General features: G+C 50.0%; 7 protein-coding genes across 7 annotated transcripts; 2 read left to right on the top strand and 5 right to left on the bottom strand.

The window, feature by feature from the left end:
- Positions 1–2,060: 2,060 nt before the first annotated feature.
- On the bottom strand, positions 2,061–5,001 carry J4E82_008732 (uncharacterized protein; the record flags this gene model as incomplete). Its single annotated transcript, XM_051734963.1, has 4 exons — positions 2,061–4,059; positions 4,132–4,701; positions 4,768–4,792; positions 4,848–5,001. 4 exons carry the CDS (start codon positions 4,999–5,001, stop codon positions 2,061–2,063), a joined length of 2,748 nt encoding a protein of 915 aa, XP_051585239.1.
- A 1,277-nt stretch (positions 5,002–6,278) lies between these two features.
- On the top strand, positions 6,279–7,468 carry J4E82_008731 (uncharacterized protein; the record flags this gene model as incomplete). The annotated part of the gene is made up of 4 exons (XM_051734962.1): positions 6,279–6,346; positions 6,393–6,657; positions 6,713–7,264; positions 7,313–7,468. The coding sequence occupies 4 exons, from the start codon at positions 6,279–6,281 to the stop codon at positions 7,466–7,468; spliced, it is 1,041 nt and encodes a 346-aa protein (XP_051585238.1).
- A 1,008-nt stretch (positions 7,469–8,476) lies between these two features.
- On the bottom strand, positions 8,477–10,186 carry J4E82_008730 (uncharacterized protein; the record flags this gene model as incomplete). The annotated part of the gene is made up of 1 exon (XM_051734961.1): positions 8,477–10,186. One exon carries the CDS (start codon positions 10,184–10,186, stop codon positions 8,477–8,479), a length of 1,710 nt encoding a protein of 569 aa, XP_051585237.1.
- Positions 10,187–10,815: 629 nt separating this feature from the next.
- On the bottom strand, positions 10,816–11,322 carry J4E82_008729 (uncharacterized protein; the record flags this gene model as incomplete). The annotated part of the gene is made up of 1 exon (XM_051734960.1): positions 10,816–11,322. One exon carries the CDS (start codon positions 11,320–11,322, stop codon positions 10,816–10,818), a length of 507 nt encoding a protein of 168 aa, XP_051585236.1.
- A 1,524-nt stretch (positions 11,323–12,846) lies between these two features.
- Positions 12,847–13,596, top strand: ARL1 (Arf GTPase arl1; the record flags this gene model as incomplete). The annotated part of the gene is made up of 4 exons (XM_051734959.1): positions 12,847–12,921; positions 12,975–13,013; positions 13,106–13,189; positions 13,246–13,596. 4 exons carry the CDS (start codon positions 12,847–12,849, stop codon positions 13,594–13,596), a joined length of 549 nt encoding a protein of 182 aa, XP_051585235.1.
- Positions 13,597–13,870: 274 nt separating this feature from the next.
- On the bottom strand, positions 13,871–16,625 carry J4E82_008727 (uncharacterized protein; the record flags this gene model as incomplete). The annotated part of the gene is made up of 2 exons (XM_051734958.1): positions 13,871–15,552; positions 15,602–16,625. 2 exons carry the CDS (start codon positions 16,623–16,625, stop codon positions 13,871–13,873), a joined length of 2,706 nt encoding a protein of 901 aa, XP_051585234.1.
- Positions 16,626–17,673: 1,048 nt separating this feature from the next.
- J4E82_008726 (uncharacterized protein) lies at positions 17,674–18,442 on the bottom strand (the record flags this gene model as incomplete). The annotated part of the gene is made up of 2 exons (XM_051734957.1): positions 17,674–17,853; positions 17,911–18,442. Coding segments are annotated over 2 exons (712 nt in total), but the record flags the coding sequence as incomplete, so codon positions are not given.
- Between the last annotated feature and the right edge of the window lie 117 nt (positions 18,443–18,559).

Here is an 18,559-nt window from a genome sequence, read left to right as displayed (position 1 = left end):
GTATCAGAGATATCTTCCGTCGTTGCGCATATTGACATGGTGGTATAAGGCTTCCAGGAACAAAAATCTGTAAGACATTCGCCGGTAACGTTGTCTGCGTCTATATGATCCGATAGGAGGGCCTGTACCATGGCAACACTTTCATCAGCGTCATATGGACCGCGAAATGCCTCTTTCTCTGAACCAAACGCTCGCAAAGAATGATATGTAGCTTGTCCAGCACGTTTGAGATGAGTTGAGCTGTCTTTGGGTACCTTGATCCGCTGCGTATTGATGGCTACCGACTGCTGCGCAAATGATGAAAATGCTAGCATCAATATTACAAGTAGTGCTCCAAAAGATACCAGATGCGGACGTAGTCTCAGATGCCAGAGGAGCCTGAAGGCACCGTCTGGACCACGGCTGGCCGCGTCGAACCTATCAATGTCGATAGCCTTGCGATCTTTTCGCAACCACGTCCATTTTGATTGTCCAATAGAGGAGGAAACAGGTACGATGAGCGCAGACTGCGACAGCTGGGAGAGTGCAGCTATGAATGCATTAATTTGGATCTTTGAGTTCCAATATCTCTGCTGAACTCCATTGAAGCATATAAGGAGAGCGACGATTGCTATGATGCCGGCTGTACCGAGTGACCAGACATATAGCTCCCATTGCCATGTATGCACCAGATAGCGGAACGTCCTCAGAGAAAATTGTGCCCGGCCACGTACGCCTGATGTGCGATCGATGTGCTCGGTCAGCTTCTGATGTTCGGAATCTCCACACGGCTCGGAGTCTTCCGTAGTCAGTGTCAAGGATTGATAACCATCAACATCAGTCGTTTGTGAAGTTACCGGCAACGTGTTGCGAGTAGTGCGGCCGCTTCGATTACTACTTGTGGACAAAGGCCGTGAGTCCAGATGTGTAATAAAGTTGAGTTCAGCTTCAGCAGAATGATGTGAAACTGTGGAGGCTGGCCGATCGAAGTGGTCGTGTTCAGTGTACATCGTGAGAATGGAAGCAGGATGCGTATCGATGAGTAAGATGACCAGATTGCGCATTTATGTACGCCTACTCATGCGCAGACTGTGCTACCTCGGAGCGAGCAAGGATGCTCGGGCGACAAGTCTTGGCCAGAAACCAACAAGCTGATATCTGTGGCATTTGCGCCAAGCCAATGAGGTAAGATTTGTGAAACAGTAGGATTCGTAGCCATGACAAGCGGCACAGTTACTCTCAGGCGTACTGCAGCTGCATGAACGGAGACTATCTGTTATAAATGGAATTCGGGATGCATTAGCGGCTTCTCCCTTGCAGAGCGCTCTCATTGCGAATCCTGCTTGCGATCGTTGAACCACGGACAACGTATGACGTACCTCACCAACTCATCAGCAGCTGATAGTCCGACCAACTTGCTTCTGTATCTGCCTCGCCCCCTTTTCTATAACCCCCACAACACCACCCTAGTCAACCTGCCATCTTCCCTGTTCAACCATTTCAACCCGGTACAGCAAGGCAATCAAGGGTGTGCTGTTGGTCAGAATCACACAGAGATTTGTTTTATTCTGTAATACTATCTTCTTGTTGGTCATGCAGACCGTAGCCCCTACCTTTGAATAGCACAATAGATAGCAAATTCTTCGAAGGAAAGTAGCTGCCTACCTGTAGATGTCTCAATCGTTGGTCGCCTCTCTTCGTAGACTTGGGATGCGGTCTTCGCTCCAGCACGTTCAAGAATAGAAGCTATGTTATCTTTGCATCCAATCCGCGCTTGATCAAGAGGCGTTGTACCTTGGTCCGAAATGGTGTTCAAATCGGCTCCTTTGTCCATCAGCAGATGCACGCAGTCGAGATTGCCATTGTGCGCTGCCCAATGGAGAGGCGCCCAACCAAAATCAGTCTTAAGAGAAGGATCCACTCCGCATTCCAGGAGGAATTTTACATCCTCAGCATTGCCGCAAGCCGCCGCATTATAGAGTCTGGACACGCCCCAGATACCTCTGACGTTAGGGTTTGCTCCCTTTTCTCGAAGCAGATCGAGGACTTTCGGAATCATGAATTAGCTTAATTGAATCATCTTATAACAAGGTATTTAACCTACTGGCTTCTTTGCCTTGACCTGTATATGCATTGGCTGACCAAGCGGTTTCTTTGTTCATATCGCGTAGATCTACTTTGGCTTCGTTATCCAGGAGCGAGGTTACGATGGAAATTGAATTGCGTGAGGCGGCTCGATGCAAGGGGGTTTGATCGAGGTAATCGCGCATGTTAACGTTGATACCTTCTTGTTGTAGTAAGACATTTACCACATCCGAAGCTTTTCTTTCGATGGCAAGGAAGAAGGCGGTTTCGAAAAATCGATCTCTGAGGGGTGTGGAATCATCGCAAGCTTCCAGAGCGCCGGAAAGATTGATTACATTGCAGTGAAATACTTCCAAAAGAAGTTGAATGAGACTTGGCGAAACTGCGGTAAGCTTCGGTGTGTGAGAACTTTCAGGGTCTAGCTCTTGACTGTCAACATCTGATACCGTTGACGACCTCCTACTAGATCCAAAGAGCAGATCCGAGATCCAGTCTTGGGCGCTCTGGCAATACCACGGCAATGACGAGCCCTGAGTCGCAATTGGAGGGTTGCTATCGTCCACGGCACTGGTAAGAATCGTCTCGACGATGCCAAAGTCGCTTTGCTGAGCTGCGTATAGCAGAAATGCATGACCGAATGGGTTCCCAAGGTCTACGGTTGCGCCGTACTTGAGAAGTACTGATATGACATCTGTATAGCCCTTTTTCAGAGCCACCATGAGTGGAGATTGTTGGAAAAAGTCCAACTCATCAACTCCTGGCCTCTCATCAAGAGACATGATGTGTTCAATCACTTCCGGAGAGCCAACAAAGGCGGCTAGGTGTAGTGGCGAATAATTAACGTAGCTGGTGTAAGATGGCCACGGCGTCTCTGCGGGTCGGTCGCCAAATGGAGGATAGCTTGAAGCCTCTGTTGAATGAGAACTCATTCTTCTATAGGGCGGGGTTTCCCAAGGATCTGTGTCGGTAGTTGTAAAAGCTGGCTCTGCAGATTGCTCCATACTATCGCTCTCCAGGTCTTCGGTCACTTTGAACAGTCTCTCGACAAACTGGTTCAAGGAGCTGTTATCTTCATCGTCGGAATCGCTCCAGGAATATTCTTCCGTCTCTTCTGATTCAGTGAGAAAGTCAAGAGGGGTTCTCCGGAAGTAGATATTCATTTCATCCAACAAACGGCAATAAAAGTTCCGCTTGAAGCGCTCCGTGATTAGTTGCTTTACTCGTCGCAGGACTTCCTCGAACTGTGCCGAAATATCCTGATTTTCTGAGTTGCCTCTCTGGATCTTCTGGGCTTTCCGAAAATGCTCGCCGAGAAACTCCCCAGCATAACTGAGAAGTGGATAGTGGAGAAGCTTTTTAGAGAAAGTCAGACCTTGAGCAGGTCTACCAACTCCAACCAGAAAGTTTGGATGCTGATCTACGTTGGGGCTGAATCCGACGCCATCCGAATCACTGTCGTCGCTTATGAACTCATCGGAATCAGGATACAGGTCCACTGCGAACGATATTTGCCGTTCGCTATCGTCTGGTTGCTCCAGTGATTTCATACAAAGATATGTGGAGCAAACGAGCGCGATATGGAGCTCGAAATGAGGAAACAACCTCGCTTTTGTGGCGTCATTGAAGTAGCCTTGAGCTGTGTAGTGGACCAGCCTCACAATCTTCTTCTTGGCTTCGAGGACCACGAGCCCACAACAGAACGCTGTGATGTCTTCTGTCAGAGGCATACGTCCATGGTTCAATGTTTCATCTTTGGCGCGTACAGCCAATGCGTGCTTGATCTCTTTTACCGACAAAGGTCGGCGCGCAAACACGACCCACGACAAGATTGTCTTCGCCATACTTCTCTTCTCTTCCCCTTCTTTCTCGATTCGCTCCATGATCTCATCGTACGTCTCGTTGATCTCTATCGGAAGCTTTTTCAAGTTCTCACGAACCGCATCCAGTGTTATTTGACTCGACAGTCGTTCGAGATGAAGGCGTGCTAATAGAAAACTAAACAAGTCATTCTTGGTATTCTTGAGAAAAGAAATTTACGCATATATACATGGAAAATGGCTTACTCACCTTCCATCTGACCTTTTGGTAACTTCATGTTTGATATCTGGCTCAAGCCTACGGTCGTATCTCATGAATTTTGCTAGCCGCGCGCTGTTGCCAATGACGTCGTCAATATAGCCATGAACGTCTTCTTGATGGGCTTCTATTACCACCCGACTAAATCCTTTGGAAAGATCTTCAAGGCCCTCGATTAGTCGGGATGTGAACAGCAATTTGACATGCTGATGAACCCGAGAAAGATGATTTACAAGCTTTTGTCGGTCCGTCGTCAGTTCGTCCAAGGCGTCCACAATGATGAAAACTTTCTTTTCTTTTGCCAACTCTGCAAGTAGCGTATCCAGCTGGTCTAGAGGTAGTGCCGAACTTTTATTCCCTCTTCTGACGTTCTTCTCCCACAAATCCTTCAAAGGCTTCGGTGTAGGAACTTCGTCTCCGACCAACTGTTTTGCAACGCTGCCTAGGAGCTGTACCAGGGGAGTCTGTCGTTTGTAGTTGAGGTAAAGGAAAACTATCCTTATATTCAGAGCATCTTTGAAACTCTGTCGAAGATTTTCCAGTCGCTGGATTACAATTGACCTGTGCTTTTAGTCAGGCTTGGAACGACAGAGAGACCAAGATGTAAGCATGACAGTGTTTACGTACGCCATGATTGTTTTCCCCGCCCCAGCTACGATCTTAGTTAGCTGCTTGATCAACTGGATTGAAAGATATGCGGCACGTACGTTTTCCGACACACCAGAGCTTTTCGACATCGCCATTCTCCCACTCATCGTAGGATTGCGATTCGAGCAACCAATTACCTGCGCCTTTGCGAGCGCGACTGGCATGGTCATCTTGCGCACTCGAGTAGTTCAGAGGAGACAGCCAATTCAGCATCTCATCCCGGTCGGTAGGTAAGGTTGAGGTTCTCTTTCTCTCGGTATCTATTCCTGATTAGACAATGCGTTGGTATCTAGACGTTTTGTTCATACGTTGATGAAATGTCTGGTTTGTCTGGTTGGCTGCTATGGATCAGTGTAGTTCACACTAAGATTCAAAGGGAGTCGAACCAATAATCGTCGCATTCGAATTCTCGCCGGTTAGCGAAAGGATACCCATCGCTATACCCTGGTTATCCGTCACAGAGCCAAGGCTAGCCGTTTGGTTCATGTTTGACATAGTGGTTTAGGTTTTGAGGTGTGTTGTAGAGCCGATTGCCCGACAGACGTAGGAAGAAAAGTATCCGTACTCGAAACGAAGACAGCTAATCTCTGAGTAGAGAATCAATTATGTTGTGTTGTTCAGAAGAAAAGGAAAAGAATGGAAATGAAAAGAAGTACAGTGCCTAGCGAAACGTTACAATCATACAACCTTCATGAGGGAGTCGAAGGTCATTTGGACAATCTCAAGTAAAGCCACCTACTTCATACTTTCCGATATCGTTAGCGGCTACCTTCCATGTAGCCAATACTGCATCTCAGCAACCGCTCTATTGTTAGAGCTCTGGTGTGTTGTGGAGGCGCATTGAGTGGACTGTACCAGAGGGAGATTCGTCCTCGGTCGACCAGTAGGTAGGCTGGTCGCCCATGGATCCCTGCGACCTAGACCGCGCCACGTTGGAAGTGGAGAGGTATCTCAAGGTCCTGAAGACGGACAAAATGGCAAAAACAAAGGCTGATTTCGGACCATCGTATGGATTTGAGACCCAATACTACTGTTAATTTTCGATTAATACCAGCCGGTGTCGTGATGCTTTACCGATGTTTGGGATAGGCATCGAGCCCTCGTTGCCAGTACCCATAGGCTGAGGTTGACTCCAGGTTGGCCCCCAAAAATCTATTGGGGAGGGCTGATCTTTGGTGCGGAGAACTGGGCGCAATCGGTATACACCTGTGTTTTTTTAGTTTGCGCACTGATAGACTGAATGAACATGATTCGTGAGGATAGGTCACACAGCCTGAGAGGCACTGCTTTCCGGTTCAGCTTGGCGCACTGGGGCTGAAGTAAGCGGGCGCGGCCGGGGTCTCGAACTCCGGTAATAAGGTTTTAGGCTTTGAGCTGAGTTTAGGTGCATGAGGGACTACTTGAGCGGACTCAGCTCAAATGCGAAGCAGATGTGAGAACCGACTTTGTTCTGTTTTCTTCATAAATCACTTTCGTTAGAATCTTGTACAATGGCTGACGATAATGGACTGGGAGCTGTGATTTTTGAGCCATCGGAGCCCAAGAAAGCAACCGTCGAGTAAGTCCAAGCCCTACGTCTTTCTGCAAATGATTGATAAAGCTAGCATTGTTTTCGTCCACGGGCTGGGTGGAAACCGAATCAACACTTGGACCTATGCACCAGGAACTCCTGAAAAAGTATTCTGGCCGAAAGATCACCTACCTCAAATATGTCCGGAAGCGAGAATACTTTCCTTTGGATACAATTCAGCTTTCGCGCACTTCTATCCGTTCTATGGGCCCAAGAACATACCCGTGGGTACCACCATCGATAATCATTCCACAGCGCTGTTTCAAAGCCTGATTGGTCTCCGGGATCGCACTGAGAGCGTAAGAAATCTATCGTCTATCTGAGAAGGAAGCACAAGCTGACGCCACAGTGCAGACGGATCGGCCAATCATATTCATCGCACATAGTCTTGGAGGACTAGTAGTCGCCAACGCGTTATCAAGACAGCATGGCGCAGACGAAGCAGCCGTCTCGCTCGTGAACCATACTGGTGGAGTGGTGTTTCTCGGGACGCCATTCGAGGGCTCGAGCAAAGCGGAATGGGGAAGAACGGCGTTGAGAGTCGTGGACTGCTTCAGCGATACGAAGAAGGAAGATGTCAAGGATCTTGAGGAGCGATCTGCGAAGCTCGTCAGTATCAACGAAGCCTTCCTGAAGTTCCTGAAAGCTCGTGACCGCTCTGGGGCTCCCGTCGAAGTCGAATGCTTCTTCGAGGCTTTGTCGTTGAAGATCTTGGGCAAAAGGTTCCTCATAGTTCCCAAGAAGTCGGCAGTCCTCCCAGGTATCGACGGGCAGTCGATTGAAGCAAATCACGTCGACATGTGCAAGTTCGCGGATGAAGAGAGGAGCGGGTTCCGAAGTATATCCGAGAAGTTAAGTCAGTGGATCAAAGCCATGCACGAGATACCGGCAAAGACCGGTGACCAGGTGAGCAGACTCTTTGGTATTGGAGACCGTGAAACCTGACTTTAGCAGGACCATGGAGTGCACTTGACCACTACTTTCAATGGCGCAATTGACAACAACCGAGGAGTGGTCGCTGGGTCTGTGTATACACCTGCAAAGGATGGTATTCGGATGATTGGGACCCAATATATCAGGTGCGATGATGGGAACGTCCCTAATCAGTAATGTAGGAATACTTGAAGAAGAGATTACATTCATCATACGAAAAACGGACCGACGACCGTTGGCTAGTCGACTTGAGATTGTGGTGCTGGAAGTGAGGATGAGATCAGGCGGGGGATCTGTCGACGCAGGAAGGTACAGCATGCAATCTACTTTCAACCTTAGCGCGAGTTTGTTGAGAAGTGCCGAGGTCCGCCATCTGACGCGCAACCACTACTAGAACAGGCCCTAATTTCATCTCCCTTCCCGGTTTCTGTGACGTTTTAGCAGAGCTACATTTCGTTTCGGACCTTACATCTACTACTTCTCGTCTTATCCTCTGACAGCACTGTTGAGTCTGAAGTGCAGATGTCACCGCTTGGGTCTTTGGTTTGTCGTGTCCGCCGCTTGCCAGCGCAAGCGTGTTGCATGGAAGGCGTACACCATTCAGGCCTGAACCACCGCGGCAGATGTAGAGCGAGTTTGCAGCGAGTGCTATTCGTATAGGACTCCGTTGCCTGATTTCTGACAATCAATGCCGCGTCGATCGATCAGACCCAACGCAGCGTGGTTAGAAGAGATTAGGAGACGCAAGAGAGACATGCGTGCTTCCAATAGCGTAACGCAACGGTGGCAATGAAGAGCCTTAAGTCCTTTACCTGCACTGATCGTGAGTCTCGCAAGATTCTCCTTTGTGAGTACCTCACTCAAAGCCATCTAGTAGATCCCGGCGAGCACAGCAGTAGCGCAACCTCAGATCACAACAGAGCTGATACTCGCTAGTAGCATTGTTTCTCACTATATTTGATTGACTACTATGCGCAATGGCGCTCTAGACTACAGCATCTACTGCGAAATGTCGCAATAGGGTATCATAACAAACAAAAGAGATATCCAAAGAGATCGAAAACAATCCCATGAAGACACCACGCACGCCCAACCCGTACAACCAATCCAAACGTGAGTGACAACCAACCCATCGGCGTCTCAAGACGACAATTTCTCGGAGGAGACAGCATCAAAACAACACATCTATCGCATCCCAGAAAAGAACTTTTGCACCTCTTTAGCTTTAGGCCTAGACTTGCGCGTAGACTTATAGCCGTCATCCACAACGAAGGCGTCGTCATCTTCAGCATCCTCGTCGCTGTCCTCCATGCCCTCGTCCTCCTCATTCTCCACAACGCAAGTGCTACGTGTGCGCCGCTTGCTTACCTGCGGAGGGTCTGTGTTACGTGCATCAACCCGCGCCGTCTTCTTGGTCGTCTTCTTCACTGGCTTTGCAGGTACAACGACATCTGAGTCAACCTGATCGCTCATCTCAACATCTTTGTCTTTCCCTGATGATGTCTTGTTGGCGCCAGCCTGCATCGCTCGTGGAAGGGCTGCTGGTTTGCGCTTGGGCTTGATCGTGCAAGACGTCACGGGAGGTTGGGGAGGTTGGGGAGGTTTCGAGGACTTAGCCTTCTTGGTAGGCGTCTTGTCTTCGTCGTCGTCGTTGTCGTTGGAGCGTGCACGCTTGTTGCCTTTGAGTGAAGCCTCATCGTCTTTCTTGCCGGTTTCAGGAGGGGATGAGGACTTGCTGAAGTAACCAGAGTCGTCAGCACCCTGGCTGATCTTTCGCTTCCGCTTCCGCTCTTGCTTTGGGGCCTCAACAGTGTGTTTCTCCTCCTTGACCTTCTCCTCAACTTTCTTCCTCTTGGGAGCCAGTTTGCCAGTCTTCTCACGTTCTTCTTGTCGCTTCTTCTCCTGAACCTCGCGCTTAGCTTGCTGTTGTACTTTAAGAGCTTCTCTTCGTTCGCGTTTGGTCCTCTCTGCTGCCGCTTTCGCTGCTGCTGCTCGCTCCTGTCTCATCTCCTTGTTGTGCTGCTTGACTTCGCCCAGGGCGAACTCCACAGCTTCAAGAGGATCGCCAAGCATCTCCATCAATTCGAAGTACGCCTTGTCATCGATTACCAGTACTTCGACGAGGTACTTCTTTTCGTCGAAATCCAGCTCGAGCGTACGGAACTGCGCCTCGTTCAGGAGATCACGTTGGCTCATGTTCTCGTACGAGGCCTTGCTCTGTCGCCTTGGTCGCCTCTCTTCTTTGGGCGCAAAAGGCTTGGAAGGCTCGAGAACTTGTTGCTGTTGACGGCGAGAAGTCTTTTGTTCATCAACCTTCAACACAGCAGGCTGGCGACGACGAGGTGCTTGACGACGCTCCTGGCGAGCCAGTTGTTGAGCAGCCTCCTCACGAGCGTCACGCTCAGCAGCTTGTTTGACAGCCAGGGGATGTGGAGCTAACAACTCAGCGATGGTGTCATCAACGGACTTCGCAGAGTGGTTGGCATCACGAACGATAGTAGCTGGTTTGGGCAGGGGACGACGCGGTGCAGCTTCCTCTGGACCAGGGCTACTCTGCACAGGAGTCGGCAGACGACGGCTGAGTGCTTTGGCGATAGGGGTGGAGTGTTTGGCAACAGTGCGCTTCTCGACTCTAAACGCTGGTGACGCAGTCGATGTACGCCTCACAGTCTCTCGCTTTCGCGCAGGCTTCGGCGAACAAGGGGTGAGCGCGTTGGCGACAGGAGAGGAGTGTTTGGTAGGAGAGCCCTTTGCGCCTTTGGACGCCAGTGACGCAGTTGATGTAGCCTTCGCAGTCTTGTGCTTTGGCGCAGGCGCTGTCTTGAACTTGAGAGTAGCCTTCTTGACGGGGGCTTTCTCGCCCTTGGCCTCGGCGATGATAGAGAGGAAGTCCATTTTGTGATGTGAATGTGCAGAAATGATATAGGAAGGTGTAATCAAGACTCAAAGGTTGTCTGATGGAAGGACTTGTTGTGGTAACTTTCGGTTAAAGATGTGGTTGTTGTAACCGCGGGACAGGAATCTGGGAGTGATTGAGTAAGTTGGTTCACAGTGTGCGGTAGGTAAAGCAGACGCGAAAGGCGAAATCAGCCTAGTTCGTCACGAGAAGCTCTCGTTCAAGCTTTGTTGCGCACGTGGTGTTGTTTTCTGTATTCTGGCCGTGAAAGTGAAAGGGTCGGTAGGGAAAGTGGACTGCACAGCTAGTGAGGAAAGGGGAAAAGTGTATCTTCACGATGTTGGGAAAGACCGGATCACCAGTGAGTTTTGCATCAAAGAGACAACTCGGAGTTTGGAGATATATACTGTTAACAAGAGACACAGTAGACTAGTGGTATTATACGTTAATGATTGAACAACTCGACAGTGTCAACAGAAGATTTCCTAACGTGCGCATTCGGATGCTTTAGAGTACCGTAAGCTTGCTCGCAATCAGATGGTTCAGAGTACCGTGACCCTTCTCGCAATCAGATAGCTCAGAGTACCGTAAGCCTCCTCGCAACCGTTGCGACCGCCCTATCCCGAGCTCAGCAGATCGCATGTTGCTCCGTTTCCACCAAAGCGCCCTCTGACAGATCCTTGTCGATCTCATCATATGCCGCTAATTGAGCTGCCCATGCTTTCTCGTTCTCGGTCCGCTTCTCGAGCCTTGCACTTGCAGCCTTTCTCCATGCCTCCTTCTCTGCTGTCACGAGGCAGACCAGGCGGAGTCTCAATTTCCATTCGCTTAGGGTTGTCGCTTCGCCCTCCTCGAGCTTGCCCCTTTTGGCGAGTTCATGCTGCATTTGCAGTATCGTCATGTCGTTCCAGCGTCCGAGGCGAGAGAGTTGGGCGCCCTGGTGGTAGTATAGTGTGTCTGCTAGACAGTGCATAGATACTTTGCGGCGATGCTGTTGCTTCAAGATGCGATGTTGTTTTGGGTGTAATGTGCCGAAGACAGCTTGTAAAGTGCGCTCAGGAAGAATTTCGAAAGCCATTTTGATGAGCTTTTCGGGCGACTGGGCACGTGCGAGTTTGAGTAGTTGACAAGACATCTTGTGGTTGTGTGTCGCGGATGTGTTGTGTTTCAGGAGGAAAACTTAGAAATGTACGTCTTTGGATTTCTTGATGATGGGCAGAGAGTGGTTTGGCATGATTAGAAGAGACGAGCAGATGAGTTGGCTTTTATACTGCTTGCTGTTGCAAGAATATGGTAGAAGAGCAAATGATCACTATCGTGTGGCTGAGCAAGTTACCACAGTTGATGTACGAATCGACTTTGGTTTTCACCACTCCCAAGTCTCACATATTGCTTTCACCTCATATAAGCTGGTCGCAGTTCAGAAAAAACAGTACCAGACCCTATGATAGTCTACAATGCGTGGAACGGCTCCAAACCATGGCACATTGTGACTCAAGGTGATGGAGACTGTAGTAATGAACGCGATATGGGGCTCCGCGACCAAACAGCAACGACAAGCTGACAACTAACTCACGTGCTTGACCAGAAAGCAGCGCAACGTTACGTTGAAATTCCAGTTTATCGACCAGCGTACATTGGTGAAGTGAAGTTTGGAAGAAAGATTGTGGGCAAGGGAAACCTTGGAAGTGATGGTCGTTTATGGCGCGAGGCATCCTGTGGTCTCGTTTATCGGACAACTTCGAGTACATGATCCCACAACAAGAGATCATCCGTGCATGTATCGAACGATGATGCTGAGAATTTCGTCCCTCATGTTCCCTCCTAGACTTCACACAGAGACCGCCCACTCTGAACTTGTTGATATAGTCTCCCGTTTACTTGCGTCCCAACTTCGCAGACTCTTAGCTGAAGATGTTGCTGGTCTTTTGGTAGGATAAGTGGGACGCACGGCCAATCAGATTCTCTCTCTTGTCATCCATCTCTTTGAGTTGTATCTCTTTGGCCTTGAGGTACCTAGGTAGGCTTGCACGAATTGGACGTTAGTCGGAATATGTCTTCCACGGAGCTCCAGTTACCAGTATATGGAGAATCCAGGCATCAGGCTAATATGAATCCGTCTACTCGAATACGTATCAAAACGGAGCGTCCGAGATTCAGTACAGGTGGTCCGGTATCGCAGCACATGATCGCAGCTTGAGCACGCGTACAATCGCGTCGCAACATTGTGTAGTGTGTTGGGTTCTTAGAGATATACAATCAGTTTTTCGAAATGAAATTTAAGCTTCAGCTTGCGAAAGACGAAGCGTGATATATGAAATTAGAAAGTCGCCATGTTCAACCATGGTACATAGGTGCAGTACAACCGGCGGAACATCGGCAAAACGTGCCGCGCCGCCGATGACCTCGGTGTTTGCACTGTTTGCACCAGACCACCTAACTTTATGGCCAGACAGCAACAGTGAAACACCAACAAGCCACAAATCAGCATACGTCCAACTCTCACAGACTTACTTGCATTAATCGGACGACGCCTCCACGAAATCACTCGCATTTCCAACCCTTTCGAACGCGTCCCTTTCGGCGGAACGATTGAACCAGCGGTCAACGCCGCATACAGACGGACCTTAGAAGCGGCGGAGAGACACAGGGAGACAAAATGGGCGGCTACTTATCGACGTTCACAAAGCTGATATGGGCGAAGAAGGAGATACGGATATTGATTCTGGGGCTGGTACGAGCATCAAATACCACAACATGCATGCACAGTGCTGACTACGAATGCAGGATAACGCTGGAAAGACGACGTTGCTATACAGATTAAAGGTACGCGACATCCCGCATTATGGTGGAGGAGCCGTCAAGACATATATCTTGGAGTTTGAGGCATGAACGCAGACAACTAACAGCCACCCCAGATCGGAGAAGTAGTCACAACGATACCAACAATAGGCTTCAACGTCGAATCAGTAACATACAAGAACCTCAATTTCAACGTCTGGGTAAGCCCACTTCCTCCCACCTACCAACTGTTCCTCCCTTCTAACACCCATTTCAGGACCTCGGAGGCCAAACCTCGATCCGCCCTTACTGGCGCTGCTACTACGCCAACACCGCCGCTGTAATATTCGTCATCGACAGCACCGATATCGAACGTCTGACCACCGCAAGCGAAGAACTCCGCGCCATGCTCAACGAAGAAGAACTCCGCGACGCTGCGCTCCTCGTCTTTGCCAACAAGCAAGATCAACCGGGCGCGAAAGGCGCAGGCGAGATCAGCGAGGCGCTCAAACTGGGGGAGCTGAAAGATCGGAATTGGAGTATCGTCGCGTGTAGTGCTGTGGATGGGAGAGGTGTGCAGGAGGGTATGGATTGGCTGGTCAGTAATGTCGGGGATGGGCAGAACTGAGGATGAGATGGACGGATGCTTTGGTTGTGGGTAGAGGGACAAGATTCATATGCGATGGGGATTGGGCATCAAAGCGGAAGAACAGAATTCCGGGGTACATGACGCAGGGAGCCATGACGCGGCACATACGCGTCAGATGGAATGATTATACCAGCATAATGGCGTCTAGGCGCCAGGGATTGTGAATACAGGGAGCAGGTTAGCGTCAGTAATTGAATGCGCATCTTCCAAGTTGACACAAATGCATTTCCTTGCGTCTATGTACGAGAAACATCTAATATTGGTCCCAACTCAGGTCTCTCCCTGGCCTCAAACGTCCTTCCGTCCAATCCTTGCCGTAAACATATGCACTACTAATCTCCTCCTCATCAATACCCAAGTGGTCGTCCCCATCCCTCCCTCGGAACCAGCCCAGCGCGTATGTCTTTCCAGTCTTTTCCAGATGTTTTGTCATCTGGCTGGATGTCATCTTCTCCGTCTCGATGAAGCTAAGCAGCATCTTGGACTGGTGGATGAAAGCAAGGACAGACGCCATTGTCCCGATTTGACGCGGCATGAACTTCCGACTGCGCTTTGCGTAGGTAAGGATGGCGATGGCGATGAGGTAGAGCAGGATGAGCATAGTGAGGGTGAAGCTCGACCAGAAACTGCGAAAAGTTTGGTCTGTGTTGTAGCGATCATTCGCTTCATCTGACTTTTCGACACTGTCCTTGCCTCCAAATCCAGGAATAAACTTTTTGCCATCCACGCTGATTGAAGTTACACAAACGGTCAGGATTTCAGCAAATATGGATCCGAAGGCGACGAGCATGACAAGGTAGTGTCCATTCAAGAAAGCTTCGAAGGGCAACCATAGCGGATTTGTGCCGGCATAGTCAAGTGTAAGAGTCTTGGCTGGAGCATGTCGAAGCGAGAGGAGATAGAAAGGCTGCAGCATGCGAACGTCGCTGTTCATCGTATTCCAGAGTATGCGAATAATAGTCGCTAGTGTTGTCATTATCCAGGGAAGTTTCTGTGTGACTAAGCTTGCTTTCTCGACGAAGGTAAAGACTGGTACCGCTATGGTGAACACGATGAGAAAGCCGACGAATGGAAAACCAGAACGGAGGCGAAGCATGAGCGGTCTGGGATCGGAATTTTGGTCGTGGACTTTTTCCTTGCTCTTCGTAATGTACTCGCCTTGCCAAAGTGAGCTTTTGTGCAGGATGTATCTTCGTTGGCGAAGCTGCTTGTGTATCTGGTTCGAAGATGCCTGGTCAAGTCCCTTGAAATCCGCAAGAATATGACTTTTGGTAGCCATGGCTGCGATGCCTGCAATTCCCTTAGGATCTGACTGCAAGCCGCTCTTCCGTTGCATTGCGTATATCAGTGCGCAACCACACCCAGCAACGATCAGAAGAGATGCCGACAGTGCTCTAGACCAAGCCGGTTCGACACGGATAGACCTCCATTTGACATCCTTGCGTTGGTCTTCTGGTGGCCACATAGTGAGGGAGGAGGATTGCAATACAGGTACAAGGCTACTAGCAACCAACGTACCCAGGGAGCTGAAGATGACGGCGTATTGTCTGTGATGGAGTGCCCTCAACGGTACCAGGAAACTCAGGAAAGTCAGGTAGTCCATGTTCAAAGACTCGCCTGCGGTTGCACCGGTCTTCTTGGATAGTTGATAGAATGGCTCTAGACGTTTGACTTCGAAATCTGACATCTGCCAAAGGACTCCATAGAAGACTGAGATGATGATAGGCGCATACTGCCACGTGAAATATTCAGTGACAGTCAGATCGTTTACCTTCTCAAACTTTTTCAAGCCACCTTTTTCGTCACCTTCTACACTCTTCAGAGACTTCTGGCACAAGTATTCTTGTACACCAGCAAGCGCAAGTGCGAGGATGACGAGAATGGAGATCCACCATGAGCTCATAGTAAGAGGGCGCCATGTAGGCATTTGGGGATCTGTTTTTATGTTAATTTCTGTGGATGAACAGTTGTACGAGAGAGTCACCTTCTGGAAAGAAGTAGCTGGTTTGCGCGTCGCTTCTGATGAGCCCAGCTTCAGCCGTTAAGCTACTCATGGAGTCAAAATCACGAGCAACTCCTGCGAATTCGCTGATGTCGACTGGAACATCCGTAGCGACAGCAACCACTTGGCCAGTCTTCGTGGCCTTGTCCTGTGCCTTCTTCGCCTGCTCATCTGCTACATCTGCCTTCGACAGTATTCTTCGGTGGCCCGGAAAGTCGCCTGGTACTGGTCCAGCTGGAGTGTGGGTGAATGGATTGTGGAGTACCGAAGTCATGCCAGCTCCTAATTGCGCTTCAAGTCTTTCATACTCTGCGGCATGCCCAGCTTCGTCAATATTGTGATCGCCTTCTCGCGCTGTACGTGTGCCTTGCTCCCTCGATTGTGACTCAAATGCCTTCATAGGCAGACCGCCGAGCGAAGTCAGGTCGTATCCGACTGCTTCATCTGCCTCCTCGACCTCCTTGAGTCTTCTCCTATTTGGCTGTGATTCCTCATCATCTAGCCGGTTGTAGTATCCACTAAGCGGGCTTCCTCTTCGTAGCGATGCGATTCGATTGAGGACACGCTTCGTCCTACTATCGCTCTTACCCAACGATGGTGATGCGCGATCTTGAGTGAAGAAACTTGCGACAGGGCTGTATGACGTTTCTTGGGCAAAAGACGGTGGCGCCGGGGCGCGGGGTATACGATACGAGGGCTCTGAGGTTGGCAGCAGAGGCGAGGGAAACGATTGTCGTCTTGACGCAGGGGAGCTGCTGGGAGATGCGACCGAGGCGATCGAGGCGATCGAGGAAGGACGAGACGGGAAGAGTTGCGAGAGCCTGTCCGAGGCGCCGGACGTGTTCTTACGCCGTAGTGGTGGACGAGCATGAGATGGTGGGGCACCACTCGTTGGAGAACCAACGCGCAAAGCAGAAGGGACTGTAATATCAGACGGTCTTCTCGTGCTTGTAGGAGAGCCAATCTGGAGGGCAGGCGGGACTTCCTCTACATCTGGTGAACGCATGTTCAATGGTGTATGCGCCGCGTGCGCTGACGTTTGTAGGGTGTACTTCAATATTCGTAGTTCGTAGCAATTGCAAGGTGAAAGGAAACAAGGCCAGAGGAGAAGCAGAAACCACAAGAAACGCGATAAGTCACCAAATCATACAGGATGTTGCACACGGCTGACAGTACCTTGCAGCCTGTGCGTCGCACCGGTCAGCCTGGTTCCATCACACTAACATGCGCTCGTGGGGGCCTCCCCAGAAGTATTCAGGCAGGAATTCCCTTCCGAGGCAATTTGCGCGCTGCAGTCCGGCCGAATCCAGTAGACGTCGTGGAAACAAGCTCGCCTTGCCTTGGAGGCGCGCTGGCGTTGCGGGGCGTTACGAGCCGCTCAGCCTTGTGTTGATCGGCTCGCGTAACTCGAGGTTGAGTACGAAGACTGATGAGGTTTGGCGTCAGGAATATGGTGATGAGGAGTCCCGTGGTAGCTGTGGAGGCACAGAGGTCATATAGCCGTGTACAATCTGGCCTTGCAAACTACGATGCTATCACACAGACCGGATGGTCAACGATTGCGAGCGGCTTGATCTAAAAATATGGCGCTGTGCCGCTTCAGTCGCAGGGCGTTCGATTTTCGCCTGCTATTGCCGTGTATGGCATGCCGGTGGCTTGCAATGGGGGCTGAAAACATCATAACGTCGTATTGGGCACACACGCGGCTGAACGATGGGATGCGAAACCGGCGATGTTGGTGTTGAGTAGATGGAGAAGGAAAAGAAGTGGAAGAGGTTGGAGAGATTAGAAGCTACTCTTGTCAGTGCCCCGCTAATCCAATGACGCAAAGTCGCTCGGGCGGCAGGTGCTGACTGCGACAGCAAGTCTTTCACAGCGACATCAAGACACCAGGCTGTGCAACACCACCAACGACGCACAATGTATTGGCAACGACTATCCAGAAATAAATTCGATTGCAACTTAGACGAACACCTTCTACTTGGGCTGTACCACCCTACATCCTTGTAAATCGGACCCTCTTCTCGAGAGTTTCTCCATCATAGCCCCCATATCTAACCCTCCTGGGATCGGCCAAAGGGAGTCGAAATGCATACCTTTAGCCCTCCTGGTACTTCATGATTGAAGAACTTGTCATAAGCCTCCGAGATATTCTCCAACTTATCCTTGTGCGTGAACACGAACGAGGGGTCGTATTGGCCTTTAACAACGAAGTCTAGAAGGAGTGGGAAATACTACAGGGTTCGGATCAACGGTCAGCAAGGTATCACTCATAGGAACAGGTATCTTACCTTCTCGGCGTATAGCTGCCCACCGCGTACGGTAATTGCCTTTTCCATCATCATTCCAATCGGAAAATTGTTGGTCGAGTAGAAGAAGTCGCCAATCAAAGCGATGTTTCCACCCTTGCGCGTCGCCTTGATCACAGCGCTCACAGTATCTGAGCTATCGCCCTCAATACCTAGCTTCCTCATGGTGTTATGGACGACCGAGTTCGTGCTCCTGAAGCCACTTGCTTCAATACCGCGGTCCAGGCCATGCGGTTCAATGGAAAGAATGTAGTCCGCCGGATCCGAGTGCTCATTGACATTGACGGGGATCATGCCAAAAGATTCTGCAATCTTGAGTCGGTTGACGTCTTTGTCGACAGCGTAGACCTTTCGGGCTCCACGAAGCTTGGACAAACGTTGGATCGAGAGACCAATTGCGCCACAGCCCCAGACGCCAACAACATCGTCTTTGCACACTTCCGCAAGTTCACACCCATGCCACGCAGTAGGGGTCACATCCGCAAGACCGACCAGCTTCTCAGCGGCAGAGTTGCTATCAGTCAATCAGTCAGTTGTCAGTTCATCTTTGCGGTTCAAACTGTCAGTCTGGAGGTAGTGAACTGACCTGATTGACTGCCAAGACATTTTTTAGAATCGCGAACTGAGACTG

This window comes from Alternaria postmessia (genome assembly GCF_024291825.1).
Source record: "Alternaria postmessia strain BMP 2775 chromosome Unknown scaffold_74, whole genome shotgun sequence".
NCBI lineage: Eukaryota > Fungi > Ascomycota > Dothideomycetes > Pleosporales > Pleosporaceae > Alternaria > Alternaria postmessia.
Note: the sequence above shows the minus strand (reverse complement) of the source record. Positions and strands in the feature narration are given on the sequence as shown.